The 21,791-nt window shown below is 41.5% G+C and overlaps 1 protein-coding gene across 1 annotated transcript; it reads left to right on the top strand.

Annotated features, from left to right (window-relative positions):
- Positions 1–4,949: 4,949 nt before the first annotated feature.
- On the top strand, positions 4,950–19,955 carry HABP4 (hyaluronan binding protein 4). The gene is made up of 8 exons (XM_061626321.1): positions 4,950–5,376; positions 10,873–11,023; positions 12,443–12,604; positions 12,798–12,869; positions 13,766–13,849; positions 17,005–17,173; positions 18,763–18,945; positions 19,477–19,955. The coding sequence occupies exons 1-8, from the start codon at positions 5,085–5,087 to the stop codon at positions 19,531–19,533; spliced, it is 1,170 nt and encodes a 389-aa protein (XP_061482305.1). The 5' UTR covers positions 4,950–5,084; the 3' UTR covers positions 19,534–19,955.
- Positions 19,956–21,791: the final 1,836 nt, after the last annotated feature.

The raw sequence follows: 21,791 nt of genomic DNA, 5'->3' as shown, positions 1-21,791 counted from the left end.
CTTAGTAGAAGAACTGCTAACACAGGGGAAGGCACAACATTTGCACCAATCTCGCTTTACCATTTGCAGCCATATCCTATACTGTTTTAGAAGGTCCCCAAATCTTCAGGAAGTTTTGGGGAGCATGGGGATGGGGCTGTGCTGGTAGGGGGGATCAGCAAAAATTAGGTGCGCAAATAGAAGCACTTCTGGTAGCACAAAGTCACTGTTGGATGCATTCCACTGTGGACATCTGTATACTGGCTTATTGAAGCAGTCTTTGTCAGGTAATAAGAGCACATAGAATTTTAGTTTTGTTGTCTGATCTTAAATAAGTTTACTTAGCAATAAGTACCAGTGATTTAAATTTGATTTACCTTCAAATTACTATGCTTAGAATTATAGCCTTAAAGAATCAATAGCCTGATGGGAAGAAGAAAGATCTAAGAAGGAAGTATGTCCCACATCAAGCCAGCAGCTGTTTTATGTGGATCTGGCTGCCTGTACCATTTTGCAGTAATTTTTCTTTAATCCTTTGTTACAGAAGCAGCCAAGTTAATTAGAAAAAAAGGTAGCTGGTCATTTGGTCATTTAGCGCAAAATTCAAAAGACAATAAAAATACTTTATAAGGGCAAACCAAAATTCATAATGTCAGTGTTTGAGATATAGGCTGTATTTTCCAGAGTGTGAAAGAGGGAAATGTATTTGGTTGAGAGTATGAAGTTAAGTCCTATGTACAATTTGTGCTGAGATTGAACAGACAAGTCTCTAGAAGTTTTCCTCTGACTGGGTCAGTGGGAGTTCAATAAGACAAAGTCGAGAATGTTTGAAGAACTGCAACAGTGCAATATAATATCAACTGAAGCACCTTGATCCTATGCAGAAATGAGTTCCACTGAATTCAATAAATTCCTCAAATGGTTTGTATAGGATTGCAGCTGAGCAGCCTGACTGCAGATGTTTACTCTCAAATCAGTGTGTATAAGTCTGTAGCCTGAGGGCTTCAATGGAAATTACTTTTGAATCAACAGAAATTCAGCCTGTATGAATGCCATAAGTGATTTTTGTAATATACTGTATAATAGTATTATTGCCCATCTCAAATAGAGGCCAACAATATGAATGATAGGAATACTCTCTTCTAGCCATCCAGGAACTACCTACCTTTATTTAGTGCTGTGCCATCAGCGTACATGGTGCTTTACAGAGAACAAAAGGGTAGGTCCTGGTCCTGAGGACCTTATAATTTCAAATTTGACACAAATAACGGGAAGAGAAGTATAGGCAGGAGAAAACAGCAAAAGAACACACAACTTTTTCAGTTATACATGCTTGGGCTTGGTTTAGCTGCAATAGAGTAGGGCATGAGGGTTAAGCCAAAGGCCTCACAGAAAAGGTGGGTTTTGAGACAGGATAGGAGGAGTATTGTACGGGTTCTGGGGGGCAGTTCCAAGCATATGGAGCAGCAAGGAGAAAAATAATATTTTACCCTAGATTACCTTCTCTAATATATAAATAAAGAGACCTCACTCACCAGAACCTGAAACTGAATTTGGGGATTTAGTTTTTGTTCCAACTTAATTACCTTGCCAATGGCAATACTTGGTATGTATTGCATTACTTGTTCACTGCTGAGAGATAATTTGTACAGTGGACTGATTCCATGGAATTTTGAAGTGACCAAGCCTTGGAGGAATTCCATCTGTTGCAATAAAAACAACAAAGTCTTGTGGCACCATAAAGATTAACAGATTTTTGGGGGAGGGTATAGGTTTTTGTGGACCAGAGTCTCTTTATCAGATACATTAAGTGTTTCTCTTCAGCAGGCATGTAAATGGGTATAGAACAGGAAAGCTATAAGCCATGGGTCCAAATATGTAGGAAATGCAAGAGCTGCAGTTTGTGACATTAATTGTAAAAAATTAATGCATAAGATAAACACAGCAACTATTAGCAGTGGCAGTAATTGGTGATAATATCATTTTCCCTACCTTTTTAATGTTAATTTAACACCTGAAGTGGAGAAGAAGCCAGTAACTTGATTTAGACCTAAACAAACAGAATCAAAGTTATTGATAAATTCTAGTCCAGCAGTCTCCCTTTGATGTTTTTTGTTAAAGAAAAAGCAGCAGAGTATCCTGTGAGATTGAAATGTTCTTCCACGGGTTTCTGAACCATTCCAGATTTTGGTTGCTTTCACACTGCACTTTATTATGTTATTCTGACCATTTATTGCTTGGTAATTTGTACATTATATTTGATCTTTCACACGATGTACAAGCTAGCTCTGGAATTCTAGTGGAATGTAGTGCAAGTTTAGTGCAAATTTCCATGATAAATTATACCAGAAATAATCTGTTAGCAAGGCTGGGAACCCGGAAGATTGCAGGAGTTTTTCACTACCTGCCGCTGCTCACATGACAGGCATCCCAGCATGCAGTGCGTTCCTGCCCTTTAGTCACGTGGGTTTTTTTTGCCTGACAAAAATTGTACTGGTATTATGGCATTGGTGCAGATAACAGCAGCATTTCTCTCACACACCTCTGTGTCGATACCACTAAAATAATTTTAAAAGTGAGATCCTAAAAGAAGAGGGCTTGCATGGCGACGGGATGAGAATTTAGATCTACACAGTGGGGAACAGTGCGCATGTGTATAATGGGTGAGGGAGAAAAACATCGGCTGAAAAAGCTGCTGTTCCTTAACGCAAAAGGTACTGCAGTGTGAAAGGGATTTTAGAAATCGGGGCAGAAGCGCTACCTTTTTAATCTGTTAAACTAACGGCATCAGCCCCATGTGTGAAAGCACCCTTTGATATTGAATGTATATTCATTTAGCAATTTGAATAGAGGCTGACCTGTTTGTCCGAAGTAAGCAGGAGAAGGTCATTGTTGGCATGTGATAGAATATATCACACTGAGGAACTGATAGGTGACTGAATACTGATGTTATTAGTAATTGCCTGAACAGAAATAGGGACAGAGTTTGTTGCAGGCTCTCAGTTTGTCACAGACTCTGATTTCTAAGTTTGTACCTTTTGTTTTGTAGCACCTCATGTATCAGATGAAGTTTGGCATGATAAATAAGTTATTCTAAAGGGGCACAAGTGCTGGGTTTTTTTCTGCTTAAGCAAACTCACTCACTGAAATGTTAAACTGGGGAATTTACCTTTGGCAAACAGTTACCACTCTGAAGTTTTAGATCAGACAACAAATCAGAAATTGGATTTGTAGATGCCTACAGCAAGGGTGGGGAATCTGTTATTCTAGATGTTGCTGAGCAACAGCTCCCATCATCCTCAACCATTAGCCGTCCTGACAATGTGAGCTGGAGTCCAACAACATCTGAAGAGTCAGGCTAGCCTAGAGGGAGCTCTGTAGAATTCACCTCCACGTCTGTTAAAATATGGCCTTTACTGGGAAGTTAAGACCCTTGTCAAGTACATAACCACATCTCTCAGAGAAACAAAAATCAATACATTGACCTTATAGACTAGAGGTAGGAATAGAATGTGCAGGGTGGTTTCTATGAAGACAAAAACTTTAGTGCTGAAATTTCCTGCAGGTACATAGCAAAAATACATTATATTGAGTGGTTAGAGTGTAGGGCTAAGACTGGGAACACCCACGTTCAAAGCTCCAATCAACCATGATGGAACAGGCTATACTTCAGCTCTATAGTACATGCTTTGCAGCAAAAGATATCAGGTACAATCCCTGCCATTTACAGGTGGGTCTGGGAAAGGCTCCTGTTTGAAACCATGGAGAGCTGCTTCTAGTCATTGTAGACTAGTGGTTTCCGAACCTTTTTCCCCACGGACCACTTGAAAATTGCTGATAGTTTTGGTGGACCATTGATTCAATTTTTTTTCTGCCTGTTGTAGTAGCAATTTTAATGTGTTGTGCTAAAAGGTATATGATTGTTAATTGTATTTTTATTGCTTTTATTTCTTATATTGCATTTTATAGTATTACAATTTACATTCCATAGAATTCAGATTGTAATATAATAAAATACAATATAAGAAATAAAAGGAGCAATAAAAATTCAATTAAAAATCAGTGTGATATTTAATGCAGGCATGCCACGGACCACCTGAACGAAGCTTGCAGATCACTGGTGGTCCACAGACTACAGTTTGGGAATCCCTGCTATAGACAGTACTGAAATAAAAGGACCATTGCTGTGACATATGGAGGTAGCTTCTTATTTTCTTCAACCTATACCTGAACAGGGTTGTTGTGAGAACAAAATGCAGAAAATAAAACTGCACACCACCCTCTAGGAAATACAGTACATAATAAAAATGAAATTAATAACAAAATTTATTTTTAGTTCTCCCTCCTCTGAATCTTTCATTTGGGTTGGAGTATCCTTTGGGTTGGGGTATACTTTATCTTATTAACAGAGATTGCAAATAGTTGTTTTTAAAAACTTTTGCTATTTAGAATGGCCTTCATTCTTTAGTGAAATACACCTAGTAATTCTACCATTTGCTAAACTAATAATATAATACCTAAGCTGTCTTCTAGAGTTACTGAAAAATAGTTCGAAGACGACAAGGACGTTTTTCTTTCACAGTATATGTGATTAATAGATTTCTGACAAGAACTTCAGTGGGACCATACTAATTAATTTGCTAAAGTACAATAATTAACAGTAATTAAGCAGATATGTTTTCCCCCAGATGTAGTCCTATCCATCCATCCATCCACATTTTTTTAAAAAAACTTGCTTTTGCTTCCAAAGCCGGGCACGTGACGCCACAGACACTCTACGTCATAGGCCAGAGGCGTGGGAAATTATGCGAGCGGAGGGGATTCCGGGTATTCATTGGTCGGCTGAGGCAGAACTGTGTACGCGGATTGGTCACCGACTCTGAATGTCGTCGAGGCGCATTATTGGGTAGGGCAATGAGGAGCGGAGAGTGTGGATTGGTTGTTAACTCAGGCCTTGTGGGTAGACGCCAGCGTGTCGATTGGACACTGCAGTCGGACGGGGCGGGAGAGCAGCCATGGCGTGGTTACTTGGGCCGTGCTGAGTTAACCTTGCTTCTTTCTGTCGCATTCAGGAAGGGGCGGCCGTCGGTGCCGCTGTCACGGCGATGATGAAGAGCGCGCTAGCCAGCCCCGTGGCCGCCGCCACAACTATGCAGGAGAGTTTCGGCTGCGCCGTCGCCAACCGTTTCCACCAGCTGCTCGACGATGAATCCGACCCTTTCGACATCCTCCGCGAAGCTGAGCGGCGCAAACAGCAAAGCAAGAAGCGCGAAGAACCGGTCGTCTCAGCCGGCAGGAAGCCCGGCCCTGGTGGAGCCGCCGCCGCCGCCAAAAGGGAATCCCAGAAGGAGCGTAAAGGCTCCTCCTTTCTGCAGCCGGAGAGCCCCCCAGCGCCCGGTATGAAGGGGTAGGGGGAGCGGAGAGACCGTAGTTTGCGGGGCTAATAAGCGCTGATAAGTTGCCGAACGCTGCAGCCCTAGCAAGGCGCCCTTACTTGGAAGTAAGCCCCCATAATCTCGGTGGCGTTCCCGCCGAGTAAGCCTGTAAGGCGGTGTAAGTAAGTTCGGTCTTGCAGGTACTTAGTACGGATTTTTTGCTCACCCGGAGACATCCTTAAGTTGGGCGTCCGTAGAAATGAGTCGTTTTGTTTTCTGTTCATGGGTCTGTGTGAATGGGCCCGGGAGTGATAAGTGGAATCCGGATTCGGGCCTGCGAATGAAGAACTTGGGTGGGTGGAAGTTAGCAGGGGATGAACTTAATTTGGATTAATTAACGCGTAGCAGTGCCTCGAACTTGCTGCGCTATGATGCCGCCGCACCCGACGCAGCATGTGCGTTTTCTGCCCGCGGCTCTGCCCTGCTTGAGACTTCTGCGAGCCGGCGCAACTCTCTTGCCTTTCAGTGAATGAGGGTTGCGCAGTCGCTTGCCTCATGGTTATCTTCCGACTCCTCCCTACGCGGGCCGTGGGCGAGTCTCTTACCTAGGCAGGGTAAGGCTGCCTTCGTAAAGGCGAGCAATTGTGGCGTCTGGCGGGCTGATTCTCTTTAGCAGCGGCTATCGCAGGCGGCTGTGGTTGGGCTGAAGGTGAAGTGGCGCTGAAAGTCGTGGTTGTGTCTTGTCTCTGCCTTCAGTCCTAATGAACAGGGCTGGCCGGCCTCAAGAGGTAGCGAGTGCCTCTTGTGCCCCACCACCCATCTTTGTGCCCAATTAATTCCATCAGTGAAAAGTAGCTTTCTACCACCAAGCTGTCAAAAAGTGCTAGGTAGGCTGCTTTCAGGTCTGCTTGGAGTGGATATGCAGCCTTTCCTAATCTTTGGGACCCCAGATGTTGCTGGACAACAATTCTCATCATTCCTGACCATTGTAGCCACAGAATGGTCTGTCATCTGCTTCTAACTAGATTGTGCTTGTGAACAATTCAGTTTGTGTAAGAAACTGGTTACAAAAGACAACAGAGTGGTAGCTGTTTCCGACCTGTGTGTGCCCCAAGGAAGTCTGAAGTGTGCTGACAGCTTAAGCCAAAACATCAGATGTATGCAATACTTGATGCTTCTCATTGCAGGGATGCCCCATGCAGCATTGGTGTGATGTTCTTTCCCCTTCTCCCCTCACTTGTCAGTATATGAGTAGTGACCCTGTTACAAAGGAATGGTGCACCAAGTTCCCTGATGCAGTCAGCCATGTTGTTATCCCAGCAGTGTTGTTAAGATTGGCTCATTCCCAGTGATTGAGTAGAGAGGTGGGTAGGGTGCCAGGAAATAAAGGGGGCATCTCTGCCTGCCTCCTGCCCCAGGAGCTTGATTTTATTTATTTATTTAAGTTTTAGCCACCCCTCATCCCATAGGATTCCAGGGCAATGTATGGTATATAAACTGGAACAGATTCAGAGGAGGGCAACAAGGATGATCAGGGGACTGGAAACTAAGCCCTATGAGGAGAGACTGAAAGAATCGGGCATGTTTAGCCTGGAGAAAAGAAGACTGAGGGGAGATATGGTAGCACTCTTCAAGTACATGAAAGGTTGTCACATAGAGGAGGGCTGGGATCTCTTCTGAATCGTCCCAGAGCGCAGGACACAGAATAATGGGCTCAAGTTGCAGGAAGCCAGATTTCTACTGGACATCAGGAAAAACTTCCTAACTTTTAGAGCCATACAACAATGGAACCAATTACCTAGAGAGGTAGTGGGCTCTCTGACACTGGAGGCATTCAAGAGGCAGCTGGACAGCCATCTGTTGGGAATGCTTTGATTTGAATTCCTGCATTGAGCGGGGGGTTGGACTTGATGGCCTTATAGGCCCCTTCCAACTCTACTATTCTATGATTCTATAACATAACTAGATCCAAAAGAAAAATAACATTGCATAATCATTAACATTTCTAAAAAAAAATTAAAACAGCAAATTCAAGTAAAATACACAAGCATTTCAGCACTTCAACAGCGAACATTAAAATACAGATCACCAAGTTGCTATTCTCCTCCCCCAAATGCTTGGGTGAAAGGCATGTATCACTGAGCTTTGATTGAATTAGATTGGCACCTCTAACTCTATAAGCCCCGTTCTTATTCACTCAGAATGGTGATATGGTAAAATGGTCTTTGAAAGAATTATCGGTTAAAAACTAATAGGAACTCATTAGTTTTTAATGAATTCTTTGGAACTTTGTCCAATCTTTATTAATATTGTACTAAGAAGTTCACATCTCTTTCCCCGTTACATCACCAGGATGGATATTAGGCTTTGGTAGCTGTTAGATGATAATGCCACTGCTTGTTTTCTTTGATTTGTTAACTTTCTTTCTGCTGTTTTCCTGAGTAGGTCTTCTCCTTGGGAATTGGCAGCTTTGCACTGTTTTGCTCCTCTCAGATTATGACAACATCCAGATCTCTCTCTCTCTTCTATCAATATGTTTTCATACATTACACTGATTACAGGCTTGAAAAATCATACAGCTATGATTGTTTGGGCACAGCAGCGCCTCCTTGCACCTAGTAGGAATAGGACTCTGCCAGCTATGTATGACAGTGTTCATCAGAATTTTGGAAATGTGGGATACGTTGAGATGTGAAGGCCCGGAAGAAGATAGGAAAAACACAGTTTTCCCTTTTTCTAATTTGTCCAGGAAAACCTGGGAAACTTGTTTGCCCCCCGGTTTTTCTGTTCTCCTCCCAGTCCTTTGCGTCTCTAGATATGTTAAAACAGTGTCGTGTGATGAGTGGATTGTTCTTAGCTCTCTTCTGTAGTAGTTCATCTTGGCTTATTGTGGTAGGGTTCCCCTCCTCCTTTTTAGAAATGATGAGTTCTGCTGAAATAGTAGCAGCCAGAATGTGGCATTGGAGGTGCAGATGGCCCCCCAACACTCGTGGGCTTCAGGTGCCCGATTAAGGCATATTTCTTCACTCAGTTGAATGTTTTATTTAATGTCTTGCTATGATATACTGCTGCTATATTTTTCAGATTTGATGTTTTAAACTTTAGTTGTGTAGGTTTTTTAAAAGTTTATATTGGGTTTCATTGTGTTGTGAATCGACCTGTCTGAAGGACGGTCTAAAATGCAACAAATAAATAACAAATTTAGGTCCTAGCCTGAAGTAGATTTGGGAGAGCTTTGCTTCAATGAAGGGGATGTGGAGGAGCTTTTCTTTGATGAGATTTCGTTAGTACAGCATAATGGCAAATGTTGAGGTCTCTTCTTCGGGAATGCCCTTTACCTGTTCACATGCAACCTCAATGTAGCCTTTTTCTCCCTACCCCTTTGTTTTTGATTGAAGTTGCTACCCTGTTCTCTGTGTGGAGGGTGGTAAATGTTTGAAATCTTGGGCTGCATAAGCTCCTTAACCAGTAGTTGAGTTGCTAACTGAAATTAATAAAAAAAACCTGCAAATGGTGATGAGATTCCCTTTTGCAGTTTTGCAGGACTGTAGAACCCGTTACACATTCATTTTCAGATGCGTAGCTATTTTTGAAAATGCACAGGCTTATTTTACTTAGAAAAATGGAAGTCGTTTAAATTTATCTCTGTGTAATTATTTTAGAGTATGTGCATGTAAGCCTCTTAATATATATGAGTTTCAGCTTCCTCAAATAGAAAACCATACCATTGTTTAAGTAAATCTCTTTGGATGTAGAAGAACCCTTTGCTAAGTAAATGCAGCTTCCTACGTGAGGAAAAATGTGCAATAATACAGTAGATTTAACATATACCAAAGAGTTCAGATCAATTTTTTGACACCTGTAATTTTTTGTAGTGAATATAGCCATGCTATTTCCTTAATTTCTTTAGAGAATCTGCGGGTCTTAGCATTGTTTGAACTATTTCAGTTGAGCAGCCGGTCAAGTAAAATGGGTTCTTTTGGAGTTTTGAAAATCTGGTTTGGCTACATCAGATATACTGGGAAGCTTGGGTGTGTTCTGTCAGTGGTGGTTGATTCTGTCAAATAGCACTATAGATTTCCTCAGTCCAGAAAATATGGAAGTTGCTTGCTGGAATACAGATAATGCTACTGAAGTGGAATTGAACCTTTATATACGCTGCTGCATGGATTGTGGTCATTGGTAGCATGACAACACTGGTAGGATTCCTTTCCATAACACCTCCTGAAAAGCAAGTTTTTCCTCCTCAGATTGAAGGTTCGTGTATAGTCATAGAAGATGACAGATCTCACAAATGATACAGACAGGCTAAGATTATGTAAAATCTGCAAGCTCGTCTCATCTTGCTGCCAACATTGTTGCCATATGCTAAAACTTTTATTTCCTGCACTTTTTTGCTGTTGCCCATGTGAAATGTGAGCATAGTTTCATGCTTCACAAATGGTTTTTCACAAATCTCTCCACCAGTTTCAGTTTATATATTTTAGGTGGGAATCCCCCATTTTGAATACTGTGTGTGCTTCATCCATAAACTCAGCAAAAGCTGTCTCCTACCATAGCTGGACTTTCTTGCTGAGTGACTTGTCCTGAATTTGTAAAACCTAGTCAAAACATTTTGCATGATGGTTTGCTGTCATTGAGCCAGAATTTACCTTGAAATAAATTCTGCCTTTTTGTTGCTCAGTTGCACATTGAAAGTTGTAACATTAAACAATGGGATGTGAAATGAAACTGAACCCTGTGTTTGGATTTGAGACACAAAACACTTTGAAGTTTTGTTTAGCTTATTAGCTTATTTTATTATTTCTATCTTGCTGTTGAACCGAAAGTTTTCAGAAATAAAAGTTGTACTCAGAATAGACCCATTGACATCAGTGGAGTTAAGTTAGTCACGAATAAGTGAAATTCACTGATATTGTTGGGTCTACTCTGAGTATGACTTAGTTGGAACTACCCAGATAATATGTCTACTCTAGACAAATACATTTTTAAGCGAATAAAAACACATCAGGAAATACCAATGAAGAGTATAAGTACAAAGTCAAAGATCAAAACAGTTGGGTGTAAAACAAAATGTTAAGCAGATATTAACACACAACAGAAAACAAACTAGCAGCCATAGTTTAAACAACTATACATAACAACGTTCACTAACCTGGTGCCTTCGAGATATTTTGGACAACAACCTCCATACTACCTGGAGTTGATGTGAGTTGCAGTCCAAAGCTTCTCCAAGGCTCCCTTAGGGTCTGATTGAAGCAAAGTTCCTCAATAACAAATAGTGTTGTGTGATTATGTGCTTACTTTGGTAAAAAAAATGAGGTGCCACTAATATTTTGATAAAAATGCCATGAATTCTACCACAAAATGGCTGCCATGGGCAGCAAAGAAGCGATGGCACTCTACTAATGAGTGCTGTCACACACATAAAAAGCATTGATTATAATTAGTCTGTCAAATGAAACTCAAGTTTGTTTTTAATGCTAGCAATTTAAGTAATTTATATTTTGCCCTACAGGGCAGAAGCGAGCTCCAAAAAGGGGAGAACAGCAAGGATGGAATGAAAACAGAGGCACAGAGGTAAAGCAAGATAAAGCTGAATGGAGACCTTCTTTCAGGGAGTACTGTCCTCACGAAACTGAAAGACAAGCAGAATTGACTCTAGAAAGGTATGCGCTGCTGGAGGAGATATAAGGTAGTGTTTGAAAGGTTTTTTAGAGTTTATTTTATAAGATAACGTTTAGTTAGACCTATGGTAGATTGCTCCTAGAGTAGGTCAACAAAGCCGTAACTGTTATCTACAAACCCTTTTTCCCATTCTGTGCTTAGTTGAGTATCCCCAGTTGGCTGGGTCTTGGGATTCTAGCGTACATTGTTCCTTTTCATGCCTCAGATTTGCTTTGGGCTTTATGGTTCACTTATATGGCCTGGAGGTTCCCTCATGTAAACGTGTCCCTGGTTTACATGTCTGTAGCTGATCTTTCTCTTGAAAAGATGAGAAACTTAAAATTAAGTAGTTTTATCATAGCAATATGTTAAAAAATAGCACTTGCTTTACTGAATTTTGGGATGGTGGTGAATGGTTGCTGAATTTCTCTATCATACCTTGTGGTGTAGGAACACAACAGTCTCTGCTGGTGCAGCAATTTCTAGATTTATGGTGTGGGATTGTCAGTGGTTTTATTTTTTGTTTAAAGCTCATCTTGCCGCTCAGTTCAATTCAGCAGTGGGAAGTAGAATGCTCTCCAACCTTTTTGAACCATTGCCTGTATTGAAATGGAGGCTCAGATCCAGAGATGTCTTGCGCAAGAAGAAAGGAGCTTCCACTTGTGCAAGGCAACTCCCACCAAGTTATTCCAATTTTCCCTGTCCTCCTGCAGCCCTCTATGCTCCCATCATATGCCAAAGGGTCCCTTTGCCCTCACGAGCAGCTTTTTAGGGGGTGCATGAGACTATAGTGGGATGGAAGAGCCAGGAAAGCCCCATTGTGCAAGCAGAGTTCCACTTATCTGTCTCTGGATCCAACCCTTAGATTGTGGCCATTGGAAGGAATCAGAGCAGTAAGATTAAACCCTGCTGGATTAAGGCCAAAGGCCCATCCAGTCCAGCATCATGTTCTCGCAGTGGTCAACCAGATGCTAATGAGAAGCCTGTGAGCAGGACCTGAGAGCAGCACTTTTTCTACTTGTGATTCCCAGCAAATGGTATTCAGAAGTATACTGCTTCTGACAGTGAAGTCTGGTAGCCACTGATAGCCTTCTTTTCAAAAGGAGATTTGTCTAATCTCCTTTTAAAGCCATCCAATTTGGTGGCCATCACTATATCTTGTGGGACTGAATTTCATTAACTGTATGCTATGTGAAGTACTTTCTTTTGTCTATCCTGCATCTTCCAACATTCATCGTCATTGGATGGCCCTGAGTTCTAGTATTATGAGATTCTATTCACTTTCTCCATTCACACTGTGCATAATTTTAGTAAGATCATGATTAATGTCTTACATGTAATTTTTGTATTTCTAGTGTACCTACATGGCGTTAATCTTTTTAAAGATATGTTAGAACATACTAAGGTACACTGTCTTTCAGACCAACAGACCGATTTGATCTGGAAAGACCAATGAGAGGTCGTGGGGGAGGAAGAGGTGGAATGCGAGGCAGAGGAAGAGGTGGTGGAATGAACAGGACTTTCAATGGCTTTGATCAAAGAGGGAAGCGGGAATTTGACCGACAGAGTGGTAGTGACAAAACGTAAGTGTGTGCTGTTCTAGTATCTTTTTAGCATCTTAGTAACACTTGTTTTTTGGGGGTCGGTGGGGAGAGATCATGGGTGGTGATGGAGAGCTTGCATCTGCAACTTGCCTTTTGTATGACCTTTTTTAATATAAATGCTTGTAATTTCCAAAAAGAAGGGAACTAAAAAGAATACTCTTTATGTCTCTAGAGGAATCCGAGGAGAAGACAAAAGGGGTGGAAGTGGACCTCGCAACTGGGGAGCAGTTAAGGATGATCTGAGGTATAGTGATATTTTTGTGATTGTCCTAGATTGTAATCATGTTGAGAATATAATTTCCAAGTTGTGCAGGTGATAATTTGCTGTTTATGACCTGATATTTTCATAGAGTTTATTGCATAACCTTCGACTCTTAGCTTTCAAATTAGCATTTAACAAATTCTTCTTCCATAAACCCATTTGTAGATGGTAAAAGTCACTTGCACTTGGTCACCTGTGCTCCCAAAAATGTGGCATGGGAAGCAACATAAGCTGTGGGTCATATCAAGCCACATACTAACTTAAAGACAGAAGGAAAGCTTCCCATACTTTCATGCCCGCCCGCCCCCCTTTGTCACCTGTGCTACCCCTGCCAGCCTTACCAGAGGATCACAATACAATCTTTATTGAATTGTGTATCAGAGAACATTGTTGTTTATTGCTGTACACCCTCCCTTCATTGCTGTCACAGAACACCAGAATGCCTATTTCAGCCATAGGCATAGATTTGCCAGCGGGGGTTGAGGGAATAATGGAGCAACACCCAAATGTTCTGAAGTGGCAAAATGTTTGTGCCAGGCAGGCTTCCTCAAGCAGCATGAATGAGATTTGTTTCATTCTGTAAGGTTTTGTATCTTACCCTTTTCCTAGGCTGAAGGCAACTTCTGCAACAAAACAGCAAAATTCATACAGCCCACGGTTCTTTCAGTAATAATCCATGCAGAATTTATTTTTAGCCCAAAACATTCTTCCAAAGAGATTTGGCAGAACTGAGACACCTCTGTGTCTTTTTCACCTGTTCTTTTTTTTAAAAAAAGTTGATGCCAAGTCATAGATCTGAACAACCCAAATTGGGTACACTGCAGAGTATCGTCTTTGGTTTCCAGTGGGCTCACTAAGTGCATTTATTGTTTCTATAGTGAGCTGGAACAGACTGCTCCTATGGAAGAAACTGCAGAGACAGAAGAAAATCCAGGAGTACCAGAAGGAGAATCTCCAACCAAGTACGGGCTGGTTTTGAATATCTTGCTCTTGTTGTTTCTTAAGTTATTACTGGAAAACATGGCCCCTTGTCTGGAAGTTTCATTCTAACATCATATCAAGCAGATTGGATTTTTGCATGCTGAAACACAGGCTGTGACTAGAAATGACAGTTAATACAACCCCCTCAGGCCTGCCCCACTTGGGTCCCACACCGGTAACTCTTCATAAACAATTGCTGCAAACTGTGTAATCCATACTTGGCAATGGAGGTTTATATTCAGTGTTAGTCCTGCTCAGAGTAGACCTACTGAAATTAACTACTGTCCAAGGACAGTGTTAAATACTACACAGGCTATAAACAAGTTTGGTTAATGCGTTTAGCCTAGGCACCTGTAGAATAGAGTGTTTGGACATAAAAATCCAAAGTTGTAAAACATACTATAATCAAGACATGTGAGAGCCTTAAAGCTGGGCTGCTTCAATATTTGTTGGAGATCTGCTATGAATAGTGGTCTCTCTTCCAAATTGAGTCCAGCCAGTTGGCCACCAAATGGGATGTGCACTTTGGATTAAGGTCCTCCCCTTACATCTTAACAGAGCTCTAGGTCTTCCCAAAAGACAGATCATGGCCAGCAAGAAAATTCTGGAGCGCATGTTTCAAATATACCTGTCATTTTGCTGCTTTTTTCATATCCTGAAGAATTCATTGGTGTTCAGATCAAATCCCTACCTGATCATCTTTGAGTTTTTGTCTACTATTGGGTATCAGTGGTGCATTGGAAGAATCTATTAATTATTTGTGTATTTCTTCCTACAGAGTGTGTGTCTGCTAATTTTATCCAGTCTGATCACCCTTCTGCTCCAGGAATTCATTGTTTCAGATTTCCTTGATCCCTGCCCCCCATCCCATCACTCATGCTGTCATAGCTATATTGTTATACCAACCAGTTCTTGCGTGCTGGTCCCAGTGTAGCCAAGATGACACAATGATACACACCGCATACTCATGGTATCAGCTGGGGTGGGGGAATCCCCAGATTTACAGAAGTACAAATTTAGAGCTTCCTCAGGTGTTGGGGCAGTACCTGGAATCTTGAAGAGAAACATTCCACGCTGCAGCATTTTGTTGCAGGTCCCACTTGTTTTATTATTTTTGTGTGTGTGTGTGTGTTCATAAATCTGTATCCTACCTTTTTCTGCCTTGACTCAACAAGTATTTTTGTTAATAACCCATTTTGGGTTTAAAAGAGTTCTTAAGAAAAGAACAATCTTGCTTATTCAAGATTGCCTTTAGCATCAAATTTGACAAGATTCCTCTCCTAGTTAGTTAATTCCAATTGAATTATTGCCACACCCATGACATATCCATGCTCTGTTCTATCCATGTATTTCATCAATTTCCTGAATATATCTTTCTGGAAAACGTATATATCTAATAGGATATGCCAGGCTAATTCCCTGCAGGGGATAAGAGCTAGTTCTATTTCTGTTTCGTGTGACAGACAAGTATATATGAGCAGGGAAGCTACTAAAACTGGGTTAGCAGCAAACTTGGACTTGTTTGCAAGGCAGGTATATACATCTCAGGTTTCGCTTGAGCTTGCATGTGGCTAATGAATCAATGCTGATAACTGGTTTTGTTCATATATCTTGGACACTATGGCAATACTAAACAGCAGAATTCTGTGTTTACAAAACGTGGTGAAACACGTTAGTTAAGCATGTGCTGCTCTTGCGATGTAGAAAAAGTTCAGATATGTTCAGATATGGTGATGGAATCCTATCAGTCAGGTGTAGCTAACCTTTCTTTGGCCTGAGGGCCACTTTTGCTGCTGCTGCTGCACCTTTCAACGGCTTCATGCCAGGAGTAGGCATGGCCAAAAGTAAAAGTGGGGCATGGTCAAAGTTTGTGGATGTGCGTGCACACACAACCATGTAGACACTCATGTACATGCAGAGAGAGACAGGCAGATAGATGCATGTGTAGAAACACGCATGCAGGCTGACGTGTGCATACATAGCTCCCCCCCTTTTCTGCCAATCTGTGCTGATGACAGGAGTAAGGAGTGTGATTTCCTCCCTGCTGTAGCAATGAGAATGGGTTTCTCCTCTCTCAGCACAGCCCTGCGATGAGGAGATAAAGCAATCTCTGAAGAGCAGAGAACGCTATTTTCTGCTTACCTTGTCAAGGCACAACTCCCTTTTGCACCCTGCCATTCACCCTAGGAAACTGCCTTAGGTTCAGTCAGACCATTGGCATCTAGCTCAGTATCATCTACACTGATTGGGAGCAGCTCTCCAGGTTTTCAGATGGGACATTCCCAGCCCTACCTGGAGATGCTAGGGATTGAACCAGGGACCTTCTGCATGCAAAGCAGATGCTCTGCCACTGAACTACAGCCCTTCCCCTAATTGCTGTGAGGTTCTACTGCTTCCTGTATTCTGAGTGCTCTGACCAACGGTAATGGTGGCACGCAAGAGGGAGAAGCAGAGAGGCATCTTTGCAAGGTAAGCAGAGGACTTTCCTCTCTTTTGCAGCCCTCTGCTAGAGAGGATGAACACTCTTCTGCAAGGCTCTGCTGGGAGAAATGTTCTCCCAGCTCAGTGCTGTGATGGGAGGAAAATCCCACCTGCTGCTCCCTCTGCTCATCAGCACAGTGCCACCAATTTTGCCAGGGGCTGGCGGGATTCGAGCAGCTTGATGGACCTCATCCAGCCCATTGGTTCTCGCCCCCCACTCCCCGCTATAGAGCTCTGTATTGGAAATCATACTCTGCCAACCATTTGAGTGCATGAGTGAGGTATTGGCATGCTTGGGGGAACCTCAGCATTTGCAGAAGTGTAAAAACTCTTTAGGACCCCCCTCAAATAGCCCAGTGAAGACTCAGTTTGCTCACTGGTAATAGAATGCTAAGGGTCTGTGTTGGTGGAATTGAGTAGCTTGGAAGAAGGAATGGCTGGCTGGAACTCTGAATAGCAGCACTCCAAACTGCAACATTTTGTTGCAGCTCCCACTTGTGCAATCTCTGCTTTACCATTGTTTAAAAAGGGAAGCACCACTTTCAGTGCTATATACAAAACATAAGTAGTTGCCTTCAATGAAGTTGTACCCTCCCTTTCGATTCCTGGCATTTTATAGGCTAATGGTTTTTACTTTACAACTATAAACCCTTAGAATTGCTGAAGGAGAGCCAGTGGAAGAAGTAGTTCAAGAGATGACGTTGGATGAGTGGAAAAATCTTCAGGAACAAAATCGACCAAAGCCTGAATTCAACATCCGGAAACCTGAAACTACTGTTCCTTCCAAAGCAGTGGTGATTCACAAGTCAAAATATAGAGATGATGTAAGCATTAACTTAGACTTTAGAGGGTTCTTCCTTTCAACCCTGTATTACAAATATCTGCCTTTATTACATACTGAAGCATAGCTAACGATTCTCTGAATAGATGAAACATTAGAATAAGTAGGTCATTTCAGCAATTGCAAGTTTTTTTAAAAACCTCTAGCAACACAAGAGTATTTTTCGATTCTTATTTGATGGCTCAGTCTTGGTGACCAAACAGAAGCGTTTTTGTTGATGTTTCTGGTTTGTTGTGTCTATTGAATATTCATGGTTCAATTTGCTGCATTTTTAATCTCTAGTTCACAATTTCATACTGATGCCCAACTTAAGTGTCCCCTGGAAATAAGTTTCTGGGAACTGGTGGGTGTGGAGGGAGAGAAGGGGGATGGTTTCACAGCAGGCCCTACTTTGATGCTTAGACAGTGGGCATGATCCTGCTTCTCCCTGGTCTAGTGTTCACTGAACGTGTGAAGAGTTCTATAGGTCCCCCCCCCCAAAAAAAATGTATATTGGTAGGTTCACAGGCTGGCATGGAGGTCACATCATTTTTACTACACTATTTTGGGAACTCTTAATACAGACTCTTGAAACAAAGTATTGAGGCTTTCTGACGCTTTGGCTGCTAGGTGTGTCTGTGTTTTGGTAACGATTGCAGTTTGACTGCCTCACTTTCTACCAATGATAGGCATGCCCCCTAGACGTCCACTGCTACTGTAGCCCAGCTTAACGATAGCTTTTCTCATATTAGGCCCTATATTTTGGGATCAGTGGGTATGGCTTTGCTTTTTACCACTGTTCGCAGAGGTGAGAGCATGTGACATGGAACATGTTTTTTCCATAACTGTATTGTCTCTTGGGAATGCTCTTCCCAAAAACCTCTGCCTGATAACCTGCCAGCATTGTCTCTGTAGTCAAACGTAGGCATTTTTTATATCAAAGAGCATTCTCTGGCTATTATAGGCTCTAGGTTGTACATGCAGATACTGCTATTTTAGTCTTTATAATTTTAAAATAAGTACTGTAGATTGTATGGTAGATGTTAATTATGATATACATCAATTTGCAAAGGACAAAAAGTAAAAATGGAAAGCTAATAGCTGTATTGTCCTTTTAACGTAAAAGAAGCAATTCTTCGTGCCTGCTGTGTTTGTAGGTGTAACATAGTTATAGAATGTTGGTGTTAACAGAATTAGCGTACTTCTAAGAGCAAGTTGTCATTAATGGCAAGTGAAAAGGGCTGTCTTCTCTCACATGTGTTTGCCCATACCTCAGGTCTTCCTCAGAATCTCTATTCTAGTTTTTCTGCCATCTGGATGGTGACCTGGAACAGGGTCTGTTCAGCAATGGCGCCAGAGTTGTGGAGCTGTCTCCCGGAAGAGGTCTGTTCTGCTTTCTCGCTTCTGGTTTTTATATATGACTCGTTAAGATGGTCCTTTTTCAGAGTCTTTTGGGCACATTGTTTTTTGAAAGCTACAACTGCTTCATTTTCATGTTTCCTTTCCAGTTTCAAGGAAGCCTCCTGTGCTCCTTTTGGCATGGGAAAAAAGAAAATCAGATTGCGTCCTTAATGTAGATCTATTCTGTTCTAGGTGCTGAAGGAGGATTTTGAGGATGATTCTCACTTTTTCCGGAAAGCAGCAAATGACATCACTTCTCAGCTGGACATTAACTTTGGAAATCTGCCTCGTCCTGGACGTGGAGCCAGAGGAGCACGAGGTGGTCGTGGGCGTGTCCGGAGAGTTGAGGACTCAGGACCCAGGCCGGAAGTGATGGTAATGTTACTTCTAGTGTGCTGTGTTAAGCCCTCCTCCCCAAATCTAATGAATGCAGATTGAGAGCAATTAATAATAGTTGGAGATGGACAAATTAAGCTGAATTATGTAGATTTGTCAAATTTTCAGGAACTTAAAACCCCCCACCATCTAACACTCAAGTCCTACATTTGTGAATTTTCAAGACTTCATGAAGTTTAAAAGCTTGCACCCGAGTGAGCAGAGTGTGCAGGTGAAAAACCTATATGCCCAGTGTACACTGAAGTTGTCCATCCATTGAGAACTATGACTCCCATCAGCCCTAGCAAGCACGGCCGTGGATGATGGGAATTGTAGCTCAGCAACATTTGGAGGACCAAAGGTTCCCCACACCTGTAGTTAATACTTGGGACTACAAGCTTGGGAGCAGCATCAAAGTAGAAACAGTGATGAACAGACCCAATATTTATGGGCATCTCAGGAACTAGGCAATACAACCAGTTGTTACTTAACTAGTAAAAAGGTTTTGAGATGTGCTGCTCTTCCTTTTAGATGCACGTCACTGCTCCAAACCCTGATGACCCTGAGGATTTTCCTGCTTTAGCTTGAAAGAACTGAATAATGGCACCTCCAAAGTAGCTGTAAAGATACCAGTTCTACATTGCTGTGGAATAGAATCATCCAAGTCTACAGAGAGATGACTTTTGTGTGTGAATTTTGCACTTCTATTGTGTTAAGAGCCTAGACAGCAAGGTCAAGCACTGCTGTTTTGGGATTAGCTGTGTGAAGGCTTATGGTATCATACGTGAGGGATCTCAAATAAAGGTTCAAGATGATGGTGTCAAAACAAGTACAGAGGGATGACTCTTTGTCCATGGTGTCACAGGTGTAAGCTATAAAAGATTGTTTTGGGGACTTGATAGCAAAAATCCATAGCTACTTGACAGCTGCTTCCTGACTTCACTGAGTGAAATGTTACCTTTGTATATGCAATTCTGAGAGGTTGGCAAATAAACAAAACCTGCTCATTGCTTGGGGTACGAGGTGCTACTTTCACATTGATTTAATTTTCTTACTTGATAACAATGGAAGCTGCATGGTAGCATTTACTGTTTTGTTTCCAGTTTGGAAAAAGGATTTCTTCTCTGGGTGTCTTGGGAGTGAAGGTGACCTAAAGTTTCTAACACAGAATTGCAATGCAGGTAAATTCTGGATGGGCTTATACCACTGCAGATTGCTGGTGGGGGCCTTGTAAGATGGAGCATTGATTCACGTGAACTCTCATTTGAAGTGACAGGGTTTGGATAGGTTTATACCACTACTGACCTACTAGACCAGGGATTCCCAAACTGTGGTCCATGGACCATCAGTGGTCCATCGCTTCATTAAGGTGGTCCACAGCATGTGTCTGGATTTGGGGTTGAAGATGGGAGATAGCACAAGAATATTTGTATTGATGTTTAATTGTATTTTATATTGTATTTATTACAATTTGAATTCTATGGAATTACCCTTAAGTGGTCCACCAAGACACTTGCCAATTTTCAAACAATTTATTGAGAAAAAAGTTTCATAACTGCTGCACTATAGACTTTTAAACAGGGTTTAAACTACCTAGGCTGCACTCCAATACTTGCTTACCTGGGAGTAGGTCCCATTGAACCCAGTGGAGCTTACTTCTGAGTAGATGTGTTGGATTGCAGCCCTAATGTATTAACTTGCACTCATCAGGATTTCATCTACTATTGTAGCATTCAGGTGCTTTGTGATCCTTCTGTAATCGCATCAGGGCTTGTTCATCCAGTTTGGTGTTAGCTGAAAGCTTTACTGATTCCTTTATTAATGTTTTCTTGCATGATTAATGAAGAATGTGTGTGGTGTACTTGGGTATTTGTTTCAGAGTACAAATTCTCAAGTGGCTCAAGGTAAAAGTATTCTTTTATAATGCACATGAAGAATTAAATTAGGACATACTTGCATCAATACAAATACATGTTTGCTTAGTGGGTTTTTACCAAAAAATTGTTTCCCTTGTAATATATGGATAGTGCACACGGTAGAGCATCATAAGCAATAGATTTTTATTTGTATACAGTGCTTACATGTTAGTCAATATTTATATAGTCAAATTACACTGATTGAACAAATGCATACTATCAAATTAAATTTCCAAGATAGTATTAAGTTCATCCTTAGAATAACTATAGCAAAATAAACTCCCAGTCTGAATGTTTAAAAATACTATTTTTTTAAAAAAAGAGCAGTATTGATTACACCTGAAACAAATGATCTGTACAAGTGGTTTACAAGGCAATGCATACAAATACAGGACAATACAATTGGGAGCTACAAGTGGTGACTTTTAAAAGCTTCATTTTTTGTTCTGTTTAACAGCACAGCTGTTGTGTAGCAGGTGAATGTCTGAGATTGACCTCACCTTGAACTGATAGCTTGAAAAGTATACTGCAGCTGTGGTAACCAGTACAGCAGCAGAATAATTTCATTTGGGTTATGTAGAGTGTCTGTGTATAGAAGGCAAAACGAAGAACTCAAATGGCATTCACTTGTCAGCTTCAACATCAAGCTAAGCAAATGATGCAGCTGAAAGAACTGAGAACCCTCTTTGGTTCTACCAGCCTGGAAAAATGCAATGAGCACACTTTAGGTACAAGAAAGGATCTAGAAATGTGGAATATTTTTCCAGCCATCAATCAAGCTGTTTATCAAAGGTGGTTTGAGATGCACCAGACCTGGAACTATTTTTCAGCAAAACCTACCAAACTTAACACCAAGCAAGAGGTGTCTTAAATTAATTTGAAGCATTGGTTTGTTATGGCCCTATCACCATTTCTATGGGTGTTACTAAG

This window comes from Rhineura floridana, chromosome 1 (assembly GCF_030035675.1).
Source record: "Rhineura floridana isolate rRhiFlo1 chromosome 1, rRhiFlo1.hap2, whole genome shotgun sequence".
NCBI lineage: Eukaryota > Metazoa > Chordata > Lepidosauria > Squamata > Rhineuridae > Rhineura > Rhineura floridana.
Note: the sequence above shows the minus strand (reverse complement) of the source record. Positions and strands in the feature narration are given on the sequence as shown.

Excerpts from the sequence above, each read along its gene's own strand:
- HABP4 (XM_061626321.1), top strand. The coding sequence starts at position 5,085 with ATGATGAAGAGCGCGCTAGCCAGCCCCGTGGCCGCCGCCACAACTATG. Across the intron at positions 13,850-17,004 it reads GAAGGAGAATCTCCAACCAA|AATTGCTGAAGGAGAGCCAG; the intron begins GTACGGGCTGGT and ends ATAAACCCTTAG. Across the intron at positions 18,946-19,476 it reads GACCCAGGCCGGAAGTGATG|ATGCACGTCACTGCTCCAAA; the intron begins GTAATGTTACTT and ends TCTTCCTTTTAG.